This window comes from Dicentrarchus labrax, unplaced genomic scaffold (genome assembly GCF_905237075.1).
Source record: "Dicentrarchus labrax unplaced genomic scaffold, dlabrax2021, whole genome shotgun sequence".
NCBI classification, from domain to species: Eukaryota; Metazoa; Chordata; class Actinopteri; family Moronidae; genus Dicentrarchus; species Dicentrarchus labrax.
In genome coordinates, this window is record NW_026136723.1 from 19,976,528 (window position 1) to 19,999,004 (window position 22,477).

General features: G+C 39.3%; 2 protein-coding genes across 8 annotated transcripts; both read left to right on the forward strand.

Moving 5' to 3' along the window:
- Positions 1 to 696: 696 nt before the first annotated feature.
- LOC127357950 (histone-lysine N-methyltransferase SETDB1-B) lies at positions 697 to 14,810 on the forward strand. 4 transcript variants are annotated; one of them, XM_051390578.1, is made up of 8 exons: positions 697 to 1,052; positions 4,117 to 4,224; positions 4,503 to 4,739; positions 5,025 to 5,198; positions 12,661 to 12,856; positions 12,962 to 13,035; positions 14,094 to 14,284; positions 14,367 to 14,810. In XM_051390578.1, the coding sequence occupies exons 2-8, from the start codon at positions 4,122 to 4,124 to the stop codon at positions 14,463 to 14,465; spliced, it is 1,074 nt and encodes a 357-aa protein (XP_051246538.1). In that variant the 5' UTR covers positions 697 to 1,052; positions 4,117 to 4,121; the 3' UTR covers positions 14,466 to 14,810. The 4 variants fall into 4 exon arrangements, with proteins under 4 accessions (XP_051246538.1, XP_051246537.1, XP_051246535.1 ...); XM_051390577.1 differs by lacking the exons at positions 12,661 to 12,856; positions 12,962 to 13,035 and adding exons at positions 5,471 to 5,666; positions 5,796 to 5,869 and having other exon boundaries at positions 701 to 1,052; XM_051390575.1 differs by lacking the exons at positions 12,661 to 12,856; positions 12,962 to 13,035; positions 14,094 to 14,284; positions 14,367 to 14,810 and adding exons at positions 5,471 to 5,666; positions 5,796 to 5,869; positions 6,750 to 6,940; positions 7,049 to 9,368 and having other exon boundaries at positions 706 to 1,052.
- Positions 14,811 to 15,653: 843 nt separating this feature from the next.
- Positions 15,654 to 22,373, forward strand: LOC127357948 (histone-lysine N-methyltransferase SETDB1-B-like). 4 transcript variants are annotated; one of them, XM_051390572.1, is made up of 10 exons: positions 15,655 to 15,802; positions 16,844 to 17,015; positions 17,739 to 17,827; positions 17,989 to 18,429; positions 19,039 to 19,215; positions 19,931 to 20,129; positions 20,247 to 20,320; positions 21,685 to 21,875; positions 21,995 to 22,103; positions 22,188 to 22,373. In XM_051390572.1, exons 1-10 carry the CDS (start codon positions 15,799 to 15,801, stop codon positions 22,199 to 22,201), a joined length of 1,470 nt encoding a protein of 489 aa, XP_051246532.1. In that variant the 5' UTR covers positions 15,655 to 15,798; the 3' UTR covers positions 22,202 to 22,373. The 4 variants fall into 4 exon arrangements, with proteins under 4 accessions (XP_051246529.1, XP_051246531.1, XP_051246528.1 ...); XM_051390569.1 differs by having other exon boundaries at positions 15,654 to 15,966; positions 21,995 to 22,373; XM_051390571.1 differs by having other exon boundaries at positions 15,654 to 15,831; positions 21,995 to 22,373.
- Positions 22,374 to 22,477: the final 104 nt, after the last annotated feature.

Genomic DNA, 22,477 nt, shown 5'->3' on the forward strand with positions numbered 1-22,477 from the left:
TTTTGTTGAATAGATATGAAGTCTACATAGGCTGCAGGAGTCTGGCCTCTTCTGAACAATAAGGAGTCATCATTACACTCGTGGAAGTCACAAGACGCGTATCAGGTTTTGTTTTGAGTGTTTCTGACTGAATGGACCTGCTGAGCACACTCCTCAAGGGACCCGACCCAGAGCTTCTTTAGTAACTGTTAACAAAAAGATTTTATTTCATCACAGAGCTCAAAACATCAAAGTTATTTACTCCTGATAACAATCTGTTAATATATCAAGTGTCTGCCGATCATAGGATGTATTGCTTATTTGTATTTTTATTATAGATTTCTTTATTTTTTCTCCTATAAAGCTGTACGGTGCATACTTATAAGTCTACATTCCTACGTAAAAATGACTAAAGTAATGTACCTGTCTGTGAACGGGGGGGCCCATTGTCTTATTATTTGTCTACCAAGCTTTGGGGATGAGAAGTCTTACAGAACATATTCATGAGACACAGAAGATATAATTGTTTAATAGAAAAGATAAAGGTATTTTATTATTTTATACTATAAACTATTTGCATGTGATAAGTTTGTTAAGTGTCCACCTTATATACAGCCAATGGTGTCCACTAACAAGCAGAAAGTAACACTAATCCCTACCAGCTGGCGGCGGTAATGAGCCATTTAGTTGTTTACCGACCGCCATTAAACGTGGAGAAGAAGAAGCAGCAGCAGCACCATAAACAAGCGGAGAAGAAGACGCCACAATAACAGAAGTCTAAAATGGAGGAATCTGTGTTTGAGCTAATTCTGTCTCCTTCAGGTTCTTAACAAGACGACACTTGACAGTCATTTGTGTCACAACTGGCACACAGTCGTGACACAAAATCGAGACGAGGGTTCAACTGTCTGTCTACATTTCCCGCGTTATCTCTCTGATAGTGTTAATAGTGTACGTAAGTGGTGCTAACCTGCCAGCTAGCTCCAGCTGAAAGATCAATATAATCGATAGCTGCATTGAGGTGTGAGCAGATTGGGTCCTTTTGAAGACAATAATAAGGCCGCAACAAACAGGTAAGCTGACAGTTATTGACGCTACGTTGTTACCTTTCTCTGTACCACTAATAATATACTAACATTACTTATTAGTAAAGTGTAAAGGCAGCTTTCAGTTAAAGCTAATTAGTTAAAAAAATATTTCATTGTTTGTTTTTGTTTTTGTTTTTGTTTTCAAATCGGACCAACAACATGGGACGAGCAGCTTGTTGCACCAGCTGTGTGTTAAGTGTAATAATAATTATAAAGTAAATTAAAGGGGGACCTCGCCATCAACCCACGTCACCCCACGTCATCCTACGTCACCCCACGTCACCGGAAGCTCTACGTCGTCACCGCGTTTCAGACACCGTGCGAAATGTGACTTTCTGCGTTCATAGTGAGACTCTCCACTGCGCCACGCCGTTTGGACGCGCAGTCAATATTTGATTTCCTTTTGTTCACCGATTTGTCTCGATCGCATTGATCGAATTTGAAGTCGATCCGAAAAAATAGTGAAGAGTTAAAATTGAAGCCCTGAAATGGCATCGCAGCTTGACATTCGGTTCAACCTGGCCAGATTTGACGGCACGCCACGGACACGCCCTTCAACGTACAGTCACAAATAGCACAACTTTTAATCGGCAACATACTTTAACTGCACTGACCAATTTTGAAGCAGATCCGATGAATTCCCCAGGAGGAGTTCGTTCAAATACAAAACGAAAAATTCACCGAAAATGACCACAGAATTCAGAATGGCCACCTTTGACGGACTAGGTGGCGCTCTGGTGGCAGAGTAAATCACTGTGCGGAGACCGTAATCGTTATGAATATGAAATTCACAGGGCACGTGTAGACTGTTGCCTGTAGCTCACATACCAAAAATCGTGTTTGTCGTGTTTGTAGCGCCCCCTATAATGTTTTAACAAAGCAGCCCCGGCGCCACGTTTCACCGGTATGTATGAAACTCGGTAAACACGCGTAACGTGCCGAGACGTGCAGAAAAGCCTCTTGGACCCATACCCCAAATCCCAGAGGAAGTCGGCCATTTTGATTTTAATTTCCACGTTCGTTGAATTTTTCGCCTTGTATTTGAACGCACCCGTTTAAAGTGACTCATTGGATCTGGTTCAAAATTGGTCAGTACAGGTAAAAAATAGTGTTGATTAAATCTTGTGCTATTTGTGACTGTACGTTGAAGCGCGTGTCCGTGGCGTGCCGTCAAAGTTGGCCACAGTGAATCGAATGTCAAACTGTGATGCCATTTCCGGCATTTCAGTGCTTCAATTTTAACCGCAGTGTGGCGCTGAATTTCCACCGTTCACAGTGAAGAGTCTCGCTATGAACGCCTAAGTCTTTTACACGGTGTCTGAAACGCGTGACAGTGGAGAGCGGTCTCCCTCAGCTTCCGGCGATGAGGGCTTGGGCGTGGGACGACGCGACTGCAGCGGCAGAACACCGTGCAGGCCCCAATGTGGGTCGATGGCGAGGTCCCGCCCGATGCTGCTTGCAGCTTTAATTATGTCTAAGCTGTGATTTATGCATTACTAAAATAAAAGCAGTTGCACAACGGAGATAAGGTTGAGTTACAACCTAACACTGATAAAATGTCACAGAATTATACTCAATGATGGTAAAAAAAACACACTATTTTTTTTTTTTTATTAATTGCAGCCAATAATCCAGTAGAATATCTTATTTATTGTTATAATATTTCAATATCGATCTGGCCAAGTGGTTAGCTGCAGCCAGAAAGCAAATCATAACATTGTGAATTAACAATGTTATGAGTCGGTGTGTGATTCGGCCTTTATCGATCCACTAAAAACACGTATTTTATTGAGAAACTGTAATTTTCTAAATGGTCCGTCTCTTGTTCCCACTGTTTTCTCCCACTAAAATAACACAGCTGACCAACGGAGGCTGACAGCCAGCTGAGGCAACAAAATCCAAATTACATCCCGAATTGACAAGAAAACATTCATAATATCACACCCCTTTATCTTGTGTGTCTAGAGTTGTGTTTTTATGGACATGTAAGGAATTGTTAATATGACATATTTATTAAAGGGGGTTTGGCATAATATTTTATTTGAACTAGATTATTCCAGAGAGGCTAAAGCAAAAACAGTGTAATGTTCCTTTTTACCTTTTCAGACAGTGCTAAGGCTTGACCTAACATGTCTAACACACTTTCACAACAGTACAAAAAACACATGGCTCACGACGTAAATTACATTTTCCTTACTTTCCACTGCAACAAAGACAAAAACAGATCATCACACATATTCGATAAAAGAAGACATAGGATAATAATAATAATAATAATAATACATTTATTTAAAGGCGCCTCTCTTGGCACGCGAGGAACACCGTACAATACATAAAAAAAAAAAAAAAACAGTAAGAAACAGACAAGAAAAAGACAATGTAGAGAGTTAAGTGGGGTATGCAGTTCTGAATAGGTCAGTTTTTAGTCTTTATTTGAAGAGGGGGAGAGAGTCCAGGTTCCTGATGTCCAGTGGAAGTGAGTTCCAGAGTCGGGGGGCAGAGCGGCTGAAAGCCCTGCTCCCCATGGTGACGAGGCGGGCGGGAGGGACAGAGAGGTGGACAGAGGAGGCAGATCTGAGGGAACGGGAAGGGGTGGCCATGTGGAGGAGTTTGGGCAGATAAGGAGGGGAAAGGTTTTGGATGGCCTTGAACGTAAACAGTCTGAAGTCTATGCGGAGTTTGACCGGGAGCCAGTGGAGTTGCTGCAGAACAGGGGTGATGTGGTGGATGGAGGGGGTTCTGGTGATGATCCGAGCTGCGGAGTTCTGAACCAGTTGAAGTTTATGGAGGTATTTGTGAGGTAGACCAAAGAGAAGGGAGTTGCAGTAGTCGATGTGGTAGGTGACAAGGCTGTGTACAAGAATGGCAGTGGAGTGGGGAGAAAAGGAGGGGCGGAGGCGATTAACATTGCGAAGATGGAAATATGCAGACCGGGTGATGTTATTGAGATGGGATTAATATCCGACATCACATGCATGCCAGTGTTACGGGTTATCTTCTATCTATCTTCTGCAGTTCACGCCTTTATTTTGAATCGTCTGTGTTGCAGTGGTTATGGAGGTGGGTGAGATGGAGATGAGAATGTCGGCGCTCCAGAAGTCTGGGAAACAAGGAAATGAGAGAGAAACACAATCTGATGAAGACAGAGATTATGATGGTAAGATCATACATTTTCAAAGCAACTTTAACCTTCACCCTTATTTAGTTCTGGGTGGTGTGACTGGTCCTTTATATATGTTTGGAGTGGCTTATTCTACTGTCAATAGTACAAAGAATATAAAAATATTGTCATCAAGGCTTTGATTACTATAAAGTATACAATAGAGACCATGAAATAGTTGCAGAATGTAAACAATTTTACTAGAGCCCAATCTCTGCTGCAGGTTTTTTGTTTGTTGCAAGCCACAATTTCAACTCTGCTCTTTTTCTTCACAGAAAATATGTCTGATTCCCCATGTGAGTCCGTTGAGTCCACAAATGAAACTCCCAGCAAGAAGACACAACTTGAGGATGGTTCAGACTCTCTCAGTGTAATAAAAAAAGCAGTGGTGGTCTTGACCAGACTCCCTGAATATAAGATCAGCGCTCTGCGGCCACCAACGCCTCAGCAGTTCTACAGTGAAGATGAATCCTCCAGCAGCTCTGATTCTGATATGGAGTGGGAACCAGAGGGTAATTCTAGTGGTTTTGATTCTCACCTTGACGTGAACATTAACACCACTACCACTCACAGAGGAAACCCAACTGTAAAAAGACAATACTGAATTAATCTCCACTGACATTATGTTTTAACGTGTTTCAGTTTTTCTGGTTTGTTAATCTTACGTTGCGGTTTATGAACAGAAAACTCTTCATTTGACTTGATGGCGCATACATATTTATTTCCCAGTCACATTCTTATTTTACGATCCCTTAAGCTCATACGTTTTATTTTACATATTTTGTGTCTTTCCACAGTATCAGTGCCAGCGCCCATAATTATATCATCAGCTTTTGCCTATTGCTCTAATGAAATCACGAAGGTCCGTCCTAACTTGCCAGAAGAAGAGGTGAAAGTGGGCATGATGGTCCTGGCGAGGAAGAGGCACATGAGATGGCAACGGGGAAGAATAGTGGAGATGGTAACGAAGGGTAAGAAAATTATTTTGATTTTTAACAAAAAACCTGAAATGATGTAAAGTATAAGAGGTTTTATTGAGGACCCATGTCTTCACCACACTAGTCAGCTTCTAGTGTTGCTCGCCAGCAAAACCAGTGTGTGTGAAAGTTTACCTGTAGACCAACATGTGCAACTGGTCAAAAATATTCTTCTTCTATAATTAATTTTAAACAATAAAGAAACAAAAAAAATTACACAATCGTGATTTTACTTTTTTCAATCTCTGACATTTTGTCATTTGCAGAAGATGGACGGTTGAAGTACAAAATTCATTTTGTAGAAAAGGGGAAGAGCCTTGTGTCTGGCCACCACATCGCCTTTGACACCACACCGAAGCTGGAGCAGCTGTATGTCGGCGCTCGCGTGGTTGTCAAGTTTCAAGATGACAAATTCCAGGCGGGTATCTTGGCAGAGCTCCCCACCAGAAAGAACCGCTTAAGGTGCGTTTTGAATGAGTGTTTATGCCTATAAACCAACAGAAGAAACTAATACCTCACAATTTCCCTACAGACAATTCAAATGCTTTAGTAAAGGTTTGAATTAATGTCAAACATATTCACATTTTCCAGGTTCTTGGTCTTTCTGGATGATCACATTCCGGTTTATGTTGGTTTACCTTTACTCCACCTGGTGTGCAGACCGTGTAAGTTTTCACTCTTGTGCACACACAATCCCAGTATCCCAAATTCATGCTACATACTAATGTGAACAAAAAACATCAACATACGCTTTATATGAAAAGGAGGTTATACAGTGCATGCGTCATTTAGATCTGTCTATCTTTATTTATATTTAAAAAGTACCTGATTTTGTTTGTGATTCTTATGCACCAAGGCAAATTCCTCGTATGTGTAAAAACTGAAAAAAAAAAAAACTGATTCTGAATCTGTGGTGGCAATTTGTTTAATAAAGAATGCAAAGTATGATCTTGTCTTTCTGTAAGGTTTTATTCAAGTCATCCATGAATGGTCTCAACGCAACCGTCACACACTCTCGTATGTGAAAGTCCGAAGAGCCCTGATTGGCAGAAGCAGTATGGTTTTATCCCTGTTGGAGCACAGTTACACAGTAAACAGACAGATAGTGTGGTGAGATGATCATGTCCTTGGCTCCTTAGTGAAGTCTCAACATCCCGCTGTTTACTTGGACATAGCGTCTAGTTAGAGACAGGGCTAAAGGTTATATGCATATAATATCCTCTTAAACAGTTGCGTATGGTTTTATGTATAGGTTCTTAAAAATTGCCATTACATTTCTGATTCTGATCCATCAAACTGCAGCTTTGGACTTCACAAATATACTAAAAACCTGTTTAGAATTAGTTTGTGGTATGGATTTGGGACAGGTGAAATGTATCTTGCAAACATTTGGTGAGCATGTTCATCCAAAGAGACAGTGACACAAGTCGCATACATTTTAAGTCTTAAGATGTATAGTTGACCACTGTGCCTACCATTGTTCTACCAGACATTTCAGTCAGAAGGATAACTGTTTCTTTCCTTTGTTTTTTGTTGTTTTTAAAGTGGAAAATTCTGTAGATGACATCCGCGACAGCACTCACAGGTGTTTCATGAGTCGATACCTGAGGGCCTGGCCCTACCCACATTTAACCCAGTACAGTGCTGGTCAGAGCCTTAATGCAGAATTAAATGGAGTCCAGCAGAGGGGTGAGGTTCAGGAAGTCGACAGCAGCTTGATACATGTTGTTTTTCAGGTCAGTATCACTTAACACTACTGTTGATTACTATTCATGTTTTTTGCCTGTTTTTTATTTTATTTAGATTTCTGTTGTATAATGTAGTTTTATTTTGGTCTCACTCAGGATAATCAACATAAGGAGTGGATCCATCGAGGCTCCTTCCGACTTGAACACATGGAAAGATTTTTGGAAATGAAAGATATAGAGTTGTACCTGGATGATTCTGACTAAAGCCCACAGACACAGATATTTAAAAAAACAAGTTTTCAGTAATATCCATCATTATCACCCTAAAGTGGTGGTAGCATTGTTTTGGGAAAAATTAACTGAGCCACTTCAGCCCAAAATGAGATGTGCAATTATCAGAGGTTTGTACAGGAATAACTTGAGCTAGACTTTTGTTTACAATCTGATTTTCTTAAATTATAAAGTAGAAAAGTTGTTCGTCATTATGCATAAAATGCACACAATGGTGAGACGTTTTTATTTTAATTTCGTCTAGAAATATGAATTTATCTTAAAACTGCTTTTGGCAGCATAGTCAAGCAGCTGTAAAGTGAAACAAGCAAATATGCAACATTCGCTTGCTCTTATTTTTTTTATGGCTGCATAATATTGGAAAAAAATGTACAGTGCAATATTTTTTTTCTAACCCATCAAATCGACATGCACAGCATTTATAGCAAAACACCCAGAGAGAGAAGGCTTACAAACCTTGAAGGTGAGACCACCTGACCTACATACAGGTACATCAGGGCATACGCTCCATTCAAGGCCTTTGTGTTCTACGCTGTGGATGTACCAGGGTACAGCTGTAGTTCGACTGCCCACAAGTGAACTGCTAAATGGCAACATGGGATGGTTGTTCAGCGGTAAGCACTGTTTCCTGGTCATGAGTTTGAATCCCGGCCAGGGCATGGCCTCTCTGTGTGGAGTTTGTATATTCTCCGCGTGTACGTTATGTTAATTCTCCAGTCCCTTGACCAAGGCACTGGCCCAGATCTGGAGCTGGTCCCTTGGTGCCGTCTGGCGACTCCTAGAACTTAATTTAACTTAATTTAATTTAAACCTTGTAACTGTCAGTGTTGATACAGAAACCAAGAAAGGAAGTGACAACTAAGAAAAATGTACAGGCAAAAAAACCCGACAAATCCACAAAAAAAGCATATGAACTAGTGCAAAGCTAAAGAATCCGTGTATCATTTGTTCTTTTCATACCAAAAAACAAATAACGGTTCATTTTTTGTACTTTCTATTTATTGCTCAGATCAAAATAGGAAATTAAATAACGGGCCACGGATCGATTTGGATTTGGATATTTGATTTGTCCGATTTGTGTGAACCAAAAGTTATTGTCTTCTTCGTGTGTTGCACTTGGAAGTTTGCTGCAATTTCACAAAGCCTGAAAAAACTCAATCATGAGTGATTGTACTCTGTATTTTTTGAGTAATTTCGTATCGACACCATGGCCGCACTGGAACCATATGCTGATTTAATTAAAGACTTATTTGAAACTGGCAAGACACATATAGAGATTTCTACTAAGCTGCAGCAGATGGGTAAACAGCGATGTTCTGAAATGAGTGTAAGAAGTAGGGGTGGGCGTATCAATCTAAATATCGATAGTATCGATACCAAGATGAGTATTGGTATCGGATCGATACTACCGTGATGAGATCGATACTTTTGTTGCACTGTCTCTCTGAGTTCATGCGAGCACAGCGTCTCTCCAAGTCTGAGTGCTGCTCCCGTCACAGCGCAGAGCACAGCCAGGCACTCCTCTCCCGTCGGATGGAGCAGCAGGAAAGGAGCGCCGCAACGCACCCCCCCGTTGGACGGACCAGCGGGGGTATCGGTATCGGTATTGGTATCGGCGATACTGACTGGTATCGGATCGGTATCGGATCAATACCAAATCTTGCGGTATCGCCCACCACTAGTAAGAAGATTAACGTTAGTTAAACTGAAGAAGTGAATCAAGCTGACGAGACAATAACTTCCTGTTCATACAAAGCGAAAAAATTTAATATCAAAATCGATCTGAGTTTTTTTGGAAGCTGGAATGACAGGGTTTGACAGCATTGTAAATGCTCTTTGTTGACCTCTAATACTCTTCAGTTGTTATGATTTCATTTGAATGTGTAATATTTGTTTTGAGTCTTTTCATGCGCTAAAATCTTGAAAAAAAAAGTCTAACCAAACAAGTTAGTGATTCTTTAACGAGTCAGCAGAATTTTCATTCTTGGTCATTTGGAACCATTTAGCTTGTAATCCACATTTTCTCATTAATATCCAATTTAATTCCCACTCATTTAACTGCTTTGTATAGTATTCTGTGTTATTATTTTGTAAGTTACTAGGTAAACACAAGTTTTACATTGTCATTTGAAAGTGTGTCCAGCCTCATTTCTAGAGATGTATTAAAAATAACCTAATTTCTCAACCGTGTTCATCTTTGTCTTTTTTTTTTCTGCTGTGCGTCCGAACGTGTCCAACACTTCACTCATTAGTAACCCTATTGTGTAAATTGCGTGTAAGTGTTAAGGCCTCAACTAATTCAAATTCAGATATAAAATTGATTGTGTTGTGCAGTAAACATAAACTGTTACATATGTAACCTTTGGTCCTCTGTATCACAACTACTTCCACCTGTTCACAGGATCCAGTCTATAGGTGTTCATGACTGCACTAGTGGAGGAAGCTGTGAGAAATCTGATAAACTGCCTCGAGGGATGTCACCTGAGTCGGTGTCGGTAAACAAGTCTCTCTAGCCCACCAGCTCAAGGCTGCATCAGTCACTAGTAACATAACATAACACCTGTCGGCAGTCGGGTTGCATTGTGGGTAATGTAGGCGCCAGGTTTTGGTGTGGAAGAACACGTGGAATAAAAGAAGATGCTATTTACTGTAATGTTAAATCAGTTTATATAGTATCTAACAAGGGGCGTTGCTGATGGTGTTGCCTCTCTATTCACAAGCTTGCTCTAACCTCTTTAACCTGTGTGTCATCTTTAATATGTACTTTTCGGCATATATTTTTACATAATATAATTTATATATATACATAAAAATCTGGACACTGCAGGAGTGAGGTATCGTCAGAAGAGGGCAGTAATAAACCCCCATGGATGCAAACTCCCTTTATAAAAACAGAAGAAGAGGACGCAACAATAACAAGCATGGAGGAAGTGTGTTTAACACAGTAATGTAGCCGGATGTGGTTATTTGGCATAATTTGTATACAGTCGGGAGGAATCTTTAACTGTGTGCTTGTCAAACCTGTTGTTGTCTCTCTAACAGGGTCACGATGTTAGTCACCTAGCCAGTACGAGCCCGACAGCTAGCTTTACCTCCGACACACACAAATAATATATATATATATATTCAGATTAATAAAACAATTACTTGCACTGCGGTGTGACCAGACTTTTGTTCCTTTCTGAAGCGGATAATCAGGACTTAATAACAGGTAAGCTGTCACTTTTTATACAACTGTTAACCAAGTTTTAGATAGCTTACCTTCCCTTTAAATGTGAGTTTGTTAGCTTATTTGTGTCAGACAGTACAAAGAAGTCAAAATGAACACCTGTTGAACACCAAGGCTGCATAATTAATCTCAATATGGCCAAGTGCAATATGAAAATCGCAAAGGGGTTGCAATGTTTTGTTGAAGCTAAAAGAGTGCATGTTTGTTTGTTACAGACCCCCCAAATGTCACATCATCATGGTTTTAATCGTTTCTTTTATTGGAAATCAAATTTTGTGATGCAAAAATTATTATTGCCACATTAGTCACAAATCATACTGCAACATCTGTCAGCATCTGTATCGTGATAATGACCTTCTGGACATTTATCTGCAGTTAACGCATTAAAGAAGTTATTGTTTTTATCCTTACTACACCTGCATATATTGAAAGTCCTCTGTTATTATAAGTTTTAAATATCAGTAGGACTCATACAGCAACACAAACTAAAGCGGACACATTAGATAGAGAGATGTAGGATGATATCAGATTATTTACTGATCGGGCCAGTATAATGTGCTGTAGTGTGCAACCTCTGTCCTTTACACACCTTACACATCCACTGCCTCCACATTAGAGCTGCACGATATGGTAAAAACATTATATTGCGATTATTGTGACAGATATTGCGATATGGTTCACGATTAGTGGGGGAATTATCATTTTTGCATCACAGATTTTCATTGACAAAACGATTTAAATCAAGATGTGTTGGGGTCTGTACCAAAACAAATATGTTTTCTTACATCTGGAGAACATGATCTGTAGGCCAGGGGCATTTTAATGCTGTTCAGTCACACATTTTACCTACTACTGCACATCTACTCGCAATGTTGTGGCGAGTTAAAAGAGCAAATTGAGGTCCTTAAATCATAAATAACTTTCAGGTACTTTCATATATTACACAAACAAGCTCCGAATCCGGATATTTGAGAAGCTGTAACCCACAAGTATTATAACATTTTTGCGGTTAATCGATTATCAGAATAGCTGCAGATACATTTTCGACTAATCTTCTTCTTTCTTTTGTTGCTTGTTGCAAGCTACAATTTCAACTGTGCTTCTTTCTTTGCAGAAAAATATGTCTGATTCCCTGTGTGAGTCCGTTGACTCCACAAATGAAACTCCCAGCAAGAAGACACAACTAGAGGACGGTTCAGACTCTCTCAGTGTAATAAAAAAAGCAGTGGTGGTCTTGACCAGACTCCCTGAATATAAGATCAGCGCTCTGCGGCCACCAACGCCTCAGCAGTTCTACAGTGAAGATGAATCCCACAGCAGCTCTGATTCTGATATGGAGTGGGAACCAGAGGGTGATTCTGGTGACTCTGATTTCTCAGTCCCTGACAATAAACAGAAAACTGGAAAACCCACCCAGAATGACACAACAAAGACACTTCCGCCACAAACGAGTACTAACAACGACTCTGGTAATGCCACAAGCAACACCACAATGTGAACATTAACACCACTACCACTCACAGATGAAACTGTAAAAGAAAATACTGAATTAATCTCCACTGACATTATGACAGTTTTAAATGTGTCTCAATTTTTCTGGCTGAGTTTGGGAATATTTTGATGTGATTTATGAACAGAAAACTCTTCATTTGACTTGATGGTGCAAACATATTTATTTCCCAATGACATTCATATTTTACAATCCCTTTTATTATGCATATTTTGTCTTTTTCCACAGTGTCAGAGCCAGCGCCCATAATTATATCATCAGCTTTTGCCTATTGCGCTAATGAAATCACGAAGGTCCGTCCTAACTTGCCGGAAGAAGAGGTGAAAGTGGACATGATGGTCCTGGCGAGGAAGAGGCACATGAGATGGCAACGGGGAAAAATAGTGGAGATAATAACAAGAGGTAAGGAAATCTTCTAATGTATAACATGTGCCTTGTGCTCAGTATGACCGAACACCTGGAGTTTTACTCAAGTATGGCTAGATTGCTGCTTTTCTCTATTTTACAGACTAAATGAGCATTGATTAATCAACAAAATAATTGACAGGATAATCGATAACAAAACTTATTTTCAGCTGCAGCGCTTTTATGTGTTGTTTTGATACAAATATAAAGCTGCCACATATTCCTCACACACAGATACAACAGTGTATGTTTAGAGAGAATCATGTTTGAAGCAGAAAATGAAGAAAATTGTGATTTTACCTGTTTCAATCTTTGACATTTTGTCATTTGCAGAAGATGGACGGTTGAAGTATAAAGTTAATTTTGTAGAAAAGGGGAAGAGCCTTGTGTCTGGCCACCACATCGCCTTTGACACCACACCAAAGCTGGAGCAGCTGTATGTCGGCGCTCGCGTGGTTGTCAATTGTCAAGATGAGACATTCCGGCCGGCTATCTTGGCAGAGCTCCCCAGCAGGAAGAACCGCTTAAGGTATGTTTGATTGAGTGTTTAACCTTTATAAACCAACAGAAGAAACTAATACCTCACAGTTTCCCTACAGAAAATCCAAATGCTTAACATATTTACATTTTCCAGGTTCTTGGTCTTCCTGGATGATCACATTCCGGTTTATGTTGGTTTACCTTTTCTTCACCTGGTGTGCAGACCGTGTAAGTTATCACACTTGTGTTTCTTTTTTTTTTCATTTACACCTGAAGCCAAATGTACTGTGAGTTACTGTACAGGCTCAAATCATGTCCAGGGTCTTTATTTACCTCTACCGCAGAGAGAACCAGACATTTATGTGAAACAGACTTAGATTAGAGGCATATATTTATTTCCTGATTTATATTTTTTATTTTATCATATTTTGGTCAGAATCCTCTGTTTCTGATCTGCTGCAGTGATCATTTGCTGTTTTTGCTCTTAATGGGAACTGAAAATGTCCATGTTTACCCATTGTCTTGATGAATGTGTGTAACTTAAAAAACTCCACAAGACAATATCCATTAATACAAGAAAATACTTGTGTTAAACTGACCATTCTGTGGCTCTTTTCTAACAGAAATCGTATTTTCAGTCACTGATCCCTTCCTGCATTGACGTTTCACACTAAAGGCCTATCAGGAAAGCGAGGGATTGTGCCCTTTGAGCTGCCAGCAGGCTTTTAATGTGAAACGTCTGTGCAGGAAGTGATGATTTACACTGACAAGAGCTTAAAAGTGATTGAAGAAACAACAAAGTAAAAGCGGTTTCTACACTAAGTCTCTGTTTGTCACAAAAAATCACCACGTCGCAAATCCATGCTACATCCTAATTAAGCTGTTAGTATACAAAAACATACTTAACCCGCTTTATACTAACAGGATGAGATGCGTGCGACTTCAGACATCCACCAAACTGCAACTTTGGAATGACGCTGCCGGTGAAACTTCACAAACAGAAAACCAAATGTTGTTCTTATGTAATACTTTTACAGGATCTTTCTACAGTTTCATTACCACCAACAACTAATTTAAATGTTTTCCGATCAACAGCACAGTCAAAATGTACCGTATTTACTGGTTTGAGAATATTTATTTGTCACTTTTACACACTAGATACTAAACACCTGCTTAGAATTGGTATGTAGTGTGGATTTGGGACACACATTGTGTGCTAATATATGGTGGACATGCACTGCCAGACAGGCATTTCAGTAACAAGACTCTTTCTATGTTTTTGACAGTGGAAAATGTTTTAGATGACGTTCCCGACAGCCCTCACAAGTCTTTCATGAGTCGATACCTGAGGGACTGGCCGAATCCTCATCTAACCCAGTACAAGGCTGGATATATCCTTAATGCAGAATTAAATGGAGTCCAGCAGAGGTGTGAGGTGCAGGAAGTCGACAGCAGCTTGATACATGTTGTTTTTAAGGTCAGTATCACTTAACACTGCAGTTGTTTAAATTATTGATGTTCTTTTCTGTTATATAATGTTGTTTTATGGTCGCTCTCAGGACAATCAACATAAGGAGTGGATCCATCGAGGCTCCATACGACTTGAACACATGGCAAGATTTTGGGAATTGAGAAGAGTGCAGGATGTTTCTGACTAAAAGCTCACAGACACAGATATCATGTATATATACCTATATTTTTAGTAGCATCTATCATTATGATCTTAGTGTTGAAATTCTTGTGAAACATTAACTGAACCAATTAATTTTCTTAAATTATGTTATTATGAAGTAATAATGTTGTTGTTAATTTATCTCACCACAGCTTTTGGCAGCATATTTAAGAAGCTTTAAGCAAAAGTGCATGTTACATACAAGAATATTAGTTTTGTCTTTGTTCTATTGTCTTTTTTACAGTGTGACAGACCAAGACTGAAATAATTCATCTAAACTTTGTAAGAATGATACCTTTGATGAGAGAAAATAAACAGGACCTATTATGCCTTTCCTTTGTTTCTGTCATACATATAATGTTATAATCTCAGATGTTGATGTTAAACAAGGCTCAGGTGTCAAATAGTAATCGTATGTAAAAGCTCAGACAGCTCTGTGTAATACATTACTTTGAGTAATGATACTGATTACAACACAACAGAGCAGCGCCATTCAAATCTAATAATGCTGCCTCTCAGTTTTAACACTGGATTGCACCATTAAACAAAAGTCCAGATTACTTGTCAAACAGTTTCAAATAAAGGTCTTGCCCCTGACTGGGTAGATAACTACCAGGGTCACCTGGTGGCCTGTGCCACGCTGGGCCACTCCCTGAACACTACTGCTCCAAGCAAAAAATAGTATCCAGTGTGCAGGTCAAAGAAAAAAATCTAAGATGCATGACAGAAGAGCTGCAATAAAACACTAAACTAGTTGAACAAATAACTATCAGGAGCAAAGAGGACACGCAAGCCATTTGTTGTATTATCTTAAAAACAGCAGTATAATATACAAACACTGAATAAAAGAAAGAGAGTAACTTAACCAATATATTAAAACATTAATTATAATGATCCAATCCCTACACTGTGCTAATGCTTAATTGCTTAAGTCAATTATCTTGCGTTGATGTTTCTTTACGGCCAATTTGGAGGCTGTAGATTGTGAGAATAATATTTATTGCAGCGTTGTATCGGCTGCCTCACTTAGGTGTACCTAGTTAGGAGTGTATTTTATATTATATATAATTATATGTTATTATTTTTAACTGTTTAATGCATTTTGTTTGCTTGCTTGCTTGAAGAAAGTAGAAAGACCTATTGTTCGCCTGCAGGGACCACAGGGGGCAGCAGTGAGCTTCTCACGGCTGAACGCAGCAGAGTGAGCCGAAGAAGACGCCAAACTCCAAGTTGGACGTGACACAGAAAAGGGGAAAATTTAGTCTTATTTTTAGGTATTTGCTCAGTTAAAACTCCACTTCTACGAGAGAAAGTGCTTAATGGGTGAGGACTAACCTTTGAGTTTGGCAAATGTAAGTGATGTCGGATATTCTTCCCCCGTCCTCCGGTAACGGTAACCGTGCAACCGTTGCTTTAACATCCGGGCGGTGAGGCGCTCTCGGCGGTCAGCCATGATGCGGGTTCGGGTCGAGATCACCGGTGTACATGTGTGTTTCTTCTAAAAAAAAAAAAACACCCATAAACTTTCTTTTTAGTCCAAACTTTTTTATGTAGATAGCTTCAGGTTTTGTCCAGCTGTAATAAAAACTAAATTTCCACCTCTTCATCCCCATCTTGTGAGATCCTCATGAGAAACTGAATATCCTAAATTAGTCTTTAACCAGCTGACCAGGAGTTCCCAAAGTAAATAGCATTGGCTTATAGCTAAATAATAATAATAAAAATCAATTCACAATACTAAAACAAAACAAAAATCATCATCAACAGCTTCTGAATATATTCCCTTACCTACTTTATTCATGCAATAATAACTACATTTGCATTTAAACCCTCCAGTTGTTCCTTTAGATTCAATATTTACATTATAAGCATATAAGTTGGTCACTTTAACATCCAACAACTTTAATAAACAATATATCAAATTGTCACATACTGATAGTTTATGTAAAGTTTGATGTTTTGACTTGCAGTTACTTATAAATATGGCCATGGCAAATACGATTTTAATATGTTATATATGTTTTTTTTGTTCCATTTCCTCTTGTCTACTTCTAAATTTGCCCCCACTGATGCTCCCCCCCCAACAAGGTCCCTGGCCCCAATTTAACAAAAAACAAAATACACTAGACTGTTCAATTTTGGCCTTAAACACCAGTTGCTCATGTAGATGCCAAAAACGAAGCCTTAATCGTCTGTGACCTTGTCCAAAAGCTGGTAATGTTCATCCACTGTGACTCTGCAGGTATGCTAGGAGCCCTACTTATCAGGAGTCTTTAAACAACAGTTTCTGGAGTGCCGCCCATCAATAAGACCTCTGGCGTACACGTTATTTCAGGGCATGATTTGAAACCTTGTGTGTTGCAGTTATTATGGAGGGGGATGAGATTGAGATGACCAAAGAGGAGCTCCAAAAGTGGATCAGAGCGAAGGTGAAGAACAATCTGTTCTCCACACACGTTCAAGAGAAATGCGATCTGTTGCAATCTCTACTGGAAAGGAGGGAGAGCCAGGCTGCTCACCTCCGGAAACTCTACAAGTGAGTGTTAAATCTACAGTATGCTATAAGACCATGTTTCCCTGTTGTAATTTACCCAGCGAATACATTCCTTTCAGATCCCCGGCCTATCCTGGTCAGGTTTTGGGATCTAAATTTAGCATACTTACGTCACCCACTCTTTATTATGCCAAAAGTCTGAAGCTGAGACTTGTTTTGGTGTTTTTTTCATTGCCTTTTTCATGACTTTAGGCAGCTTTTTGGGCCCATACAGCATATATACCATGTGTGGGCCATTTATAAACCATAACAGTATGGCAATAAAGCTTTCAGCTGTGGCAATCAAAAGGTGATCTAGCTACTTGCCAACCAGCTGTTGAACTTACTGGCATGCATTTCATGGTCCTTGACTACAGCACGGGAAGGTTGAACCCCAGATTAATCTCTGCCCCCTGTACTCTGAAAGTTCAGCACTTATACTGCATTGCTCCCTAAAATAGAATAAAGTCTTTCCCAGACAGATGAGCGTCACTCGAGCCACACTACCAAATGTTGTGACACTTCAACACAAGATGTTTTAAAGCCACCATAGTAAAAAGGCCTATTTGTGTATTAAAGAGTGTTTGTATTAGAACTTGATTTCTTTTATTTGTTTAAAATTGAAGAGTGTACTGATTCCTTCTCTGTGCTTGCAGTTGTCTGCCCTATTTGTTCCTTTATGTTCTTTGCTTGGTTCATGTTGTCTTTGTTGTTGATGTCTTTCAGGTCTGTGGCAGCATGTGAAGTGATTGTGAAGAAACAATACTCGTTGCTGGGGTGGGAGTACAAAGACACTGTTTCTGATGATGATGATGGTACGAATATAACAGGCTGTGGTAACATACAAATCATTAAGTCAATGAAAAAAATGTAGGGTTGCTATGTCTGTGTCCTTTTCTGTTTGAGTCATTTTCAACCACACTATGTGTTATAAGCTTGACTTTGACTTGACGTGTGCTTTCTTTTCCTTTTGTAGGAATTACTCCTCCGTCCCCACATCAAGTCCCCGGCTCTCCAACTAGAAATGGCCCTTTGTTACCAAGACTTGAGGACAGTGAGAAAGTCTATAAAGTTAATGGCAAGAAAGTCTCTATAAGTCTAAAAAGACAACCAGTGGTGGTCTTGACCAGACTTTCTCCACGTGAGATCAGCTCATGTCCACCAACTCCTCAGGATCACGACAGGGAAGATGAATCCTTGAACAATTTGGGTTCTGATAGTGAGCGGGCATCAGATAATGACTCAAGTGATTCAAATGATTCTATCTCACGTTATAATACTGGGTCAAACAAGAGGAGGAAAGTAGATCAGAAGAATAAAAAACCTGCCAAGCGTCACGCAACACCTCAAGCTAGAACAAATGCTGGTGCTAAGAGCAACGCAGGAAAAACATCGACACCGCCCACAGACACGAATGGTAAAAAAAAAAAAAAATACACTATACAAGAACATGAACATACTCTACCACTCAAATACGTTTTTGTTGTATGAATTACTTTGTGGTTCTAAAAACATTCACCTCATTGCTTTCATATCACTCCTGTCATGGAAGAAACACGAGAAACAAATATTTAATTTGGTCACCATAGCTTAAACTTTTAGTGTCTTTCATCTGATGAAAAGTGGTAGTGGAGCTCCTCAGCTGTTAGGTAGGGTTTATTCCTCTGCTGATTTTGATAGGGAAATTATATTTCTTATCTTAATTAACTTTAAGCTCAGCAGTTTTACTGGCTAAACATTGTATAAGGTCTGCTAACCACATATGAATTTGCATATGAATGTATCTTGTAAAGGCCATTAGTAGCGTTAGCACTGGCTGATTTAATGTGCTTTTGCCAAACTGAATTAACCACGCACACAGTGACATTTTGTTTTAAAGATGTCTGGATATTTAAGACATAATTTATTTGGAGCAACTTCTAATCTTAACATTTTAAAATAAGTATATAGGTGCGACCAGAAATGTATTTTCCTGAAGTACATCAGTTTTGATATTAACATGTTGTTGTTCCTTTGTCGGTTACAGAAGTAAGCACACCTGTCAGCACAGTACCAGCGCCTTCCCAATCCTCGCACAAAGCAACCAAGACCCAAGACCCTCCTAGCGTGCCAGAAGGAAAGATCGTTGTGAACATGAATGTCCTGGCCAAAAAAAGGGACATGACCTGGCAACGGGGGAAAATCATGGAAATAGTGACAAAGGGTAAGAAAGGAAGAAAGATGATCTGTCGAGCAAAGGACACAATGCAACATATTCGTCTTCAGCTTGACAGCTACTGGTCTTTTAAGGTGGATCTTATTATCACGTTTATGACACTCAGCAGCTTCTAACAGTGTCAGAGAAGGAGAGTCACATCAGTTTGTTTGTTTATCACTTATCTTATAAGGCCCCAGATAAGGAGTTGGCACAGGAAATGTAGCCACCACAAATTCATATCACGTGTAAAGATCCCCTGCAGATATGTGTACACACACACACACATACACACACACACACACACAAATAGTCTGCTTGGAACAATAATATATGACCTAAAAAAAGCCTAATTTCCACATTAAATTACTTAAAAAGGACATCTACTCCTTCTACCTCATACAAATTTCACAATCTTTGAATATGCAGAATGTAATAATTTTCTAAAGTTTTCTTGCTCCTACTTCTTTGTAAAGTCCATTCTCAGTGTATCTGTACTGACGGTGAGTGTCTACATCCCTGTTAGCTCTTTACCTGTAACAGGCACACAGAGAACAGGGCAGAGGCAAGACAAACACTATACTTGTAACAATCCCACTGCAAATTGGAAACTCTGCACATACATCATTCTGCACAGTGACTCTCAAACATCCAACTGTAGGAACAAGAAGAGTGGAGGCTGTCTTCGCTCATTAGGAGAGTTTTTTTTGTGTTTTTGTTGCAGAAGATGGTAGGTTGAAATATAAGGTCAATCTTAAGAAGGGGAAGATCCTAGTCTCTGGTCACCACATCGCCTTTGACTGCATGCCGAAGGTGGAGCAGCTGTTTGTCGGCGCTCGCGTGGTGGTCAAGTGTAATGGTGAAGGACCCCAGTTCTTCCCCGGTGTCGTGGCAGAGCTCCCCCGCAGGAATAATCACAAGAGGTTTGTTTGTATAATGGATAACTTTTTATGATGAAGTCAGATGTAAATGTTTTAACCTTTTTGTCTTGTATAATATGCAGCTGCCTTTGATGCAAACAAGTTTTTTACATTTTCCAGAATTCTGGTCTTTCGGGATGATCACACGCCGGTTTATGTTGACTTACCTTTACTTCACCTGGTGTGCAAACCAAGTAAGTTTTCAGGATGTTTTCAATCACACACGGACTGTTGTGAAGATTTATTACAGTCGTTGTTGAAAGTTATATACATTGTTTGAAAGCTGTTTTTGAAAACTGTTCTGGTCTAATAGACCCAAACCCAAAATAATTGGGGTTCTTCTTCTAGTTGTAGTCTACAAGTGAAGGCTGTGGATGTGTCAAATAACGCGATAGGCTCATTATATAGGCCTTTTTCACAGCCGACATTTTGACTTGTCATTGTAGGAAAAGCTTAGGTAATACTAATAAGATTAACAATGGCTCTGTAGGATTCAAGTGTCCCAGTAAGCCGTGACGTGTTGACAGTGAGCTAGATGATACTGAAGCAACTAAATGGAATTCATGTCAAAATATCTCCCCTGCAAGTATGCACAGTAGTGACAACAGCCCACCTGCTGCAATTACATTATGTCAAAGGCAGACCCAGCAATATGAAACACAGCAGTGAGTGTGCTGCTGATAGAAGTTATAAACTATGGAGCAGCATTAACAGAAGTCAAATTCCTGATTTATAAGTGCAGAGTATAGCTTGTTTTTGATTAAAGTTACTTGATGTACTCAAAGAGTGAGTGAAAATCTTCTGTTTTTACTTTTTCTTTAATCCAATGTTGATCTAATAATGACATTTATTGTATTCAAGATCCACTTAAAGTCTTAAAGTTCTGTATTTTTAAACTGTTAATTTAAAGACTTCTTGTGTTTCTTTGTTTTTCTCTGTAATGCTGCTTTGCTGGCAGTTGGGCATTAGACTACAGAGCAGCTTCGTATTTATTCATCCAATTATGTTGTTTTGTTTTGTGTGTAGCATAAAGGGACTAGAACTTGCATGATGTTGTACAACCCTGTGTTGTAGAATGATAAATAAATGAACCTTGTACCTTTTGTATAAGTGCACTTGGAAGCAGACATGATGTTTTATACTCAAAACATTCAAAGGAAGGTTTCAATGAATATTAATTTATGAATAATTAATGATAGCAATGGGAAAAAAATGAATGGAAATCAGGTTAATTTCCCCTTTCATATTCAGCCTGTCCTTGTGCTTTTGTTAGCCATTTTCTGTTTGTCCCTAACTCATCAGATAGATAGACGCAGCAGTTGACATTTGACACGTTGAAAAAAGAAAAGCCGATTTTTAGAGAGAGTTTAATGTAATCCCTGAAATGAATCTACATTCAGTTGTAAAGTCTGTCCTATCAGTGCCACAAGCAGATAGCAGGTGACCTAAAGTGGAATCAGAGCCCCAAATTCATACACCTGTCGAACCATTGTGCTCCACGGTGCCTCCTATTACACTGCCAGTAAGTAGAGTGATAGACTTCTTTTTCTTGTGACAGTGACGGATCCCTTGGATGATATTAAAGATGAAGCCCACAAGAAGTTCCTGAAGGAGTATATAAAGAACTGGTCTTACCTGCCCCAGACAAAGTACAAGCTTGGGCAGATAATTAATGCAGAACTGGATGGAGTCCAGCGAAGGTGTGAGGTGCAGGTGGTAGACTGCAGCTTGATACAGGTTGTCTTTCAGGTCAGTGTCTGTAAACAATCATTCTCTAAAACATTTCTAACTGGATTCTTGATGTTTTCCTCCCCCAGATACATGTATTTAGATTATGTGATTTATAGTAGTTTGCTTGTCTTGCTTAGGTAAATCAACAGAAGAAGTGGATCTACCAAGGCTCCTCACGCCTGAAGTACATGATTAATATGAGGGAGCAGTTGGAGTTTCAAATGAATAAATCTACAGCAGCCAAGGGTAAATTAAATTCTCAAACTAATAACAATCAGTTATTGTAGTTACTTCTAATAACTTGTCTCCTCTTTATCTCCCCCCCTTCAGGATCATCAAAATAGGCACATTGATGAGACCTTTGTTCTGCGTTTTGGAACTAGAACATCCACGACGGGACTCACATCACAAACGTTTTTACCTCACCAGAATGGCTGAAAACAAGTCAAACTGTCTTATTTGTATATAGGTGTATTTGTATTTGTTTTGATGCTCTTAAATAAAAACTAATTCTCATTTTCTTTTTGCTTGTTTTTACTTTTACTTCTACTTTTGACCTAATATATTCTAGAAAAACCAAAACCTTGCACACTATGAAAGATAAGATGTTCCTTTATTGA

What these genes read in the sequence shown, in the direction of transcription:
- LOC127357950 (XM_051390575.1), top strand. Translation starts at nt 4,122, where the DNA reads ATGGAGGTGGGTGAGATGGAGATGAGAATGTCGGCGCTCCAGAAGTCT. An exon ending in TATGGAGTGGGAACCAGAGG is followed by an intron (nt 4,740 to 5,024) that starts GTAATTCTAGTG and finishes GTCTTTCCACAG; the next exon opens with TATCAGTGCCAGCGCCCATA. An exon ending in ACCAGAAAGAACCGCTTAAG is followed by an intron (nt 5,667 to 5,795) that starts GTGCGTTTTGAA and finishes CACATTTTCCAG; the next exon opens with GTTCTTGGTCTTTCTGGATG.
- LOC127357948 (XM_051390568.1), top strand. An exon ending in ACCGCCCACAGACACGAATG is followed by an intron (nt 18,430 to 19,038) that starts GTAAAAAAAAAA and finishes TGTCGGTTACAG; the next exon opens with AAGTAAGCACACCTGTCAGC. An exon ending in CATGGAAATAGTGACAAAGG is followed by an intron (nt 19,216 to 19,930) that starts GTAAGAAAGGAA and finishes TTTTTGTTGCAG; the next exon opens with AAGATGGTAGGTTGAAATAT.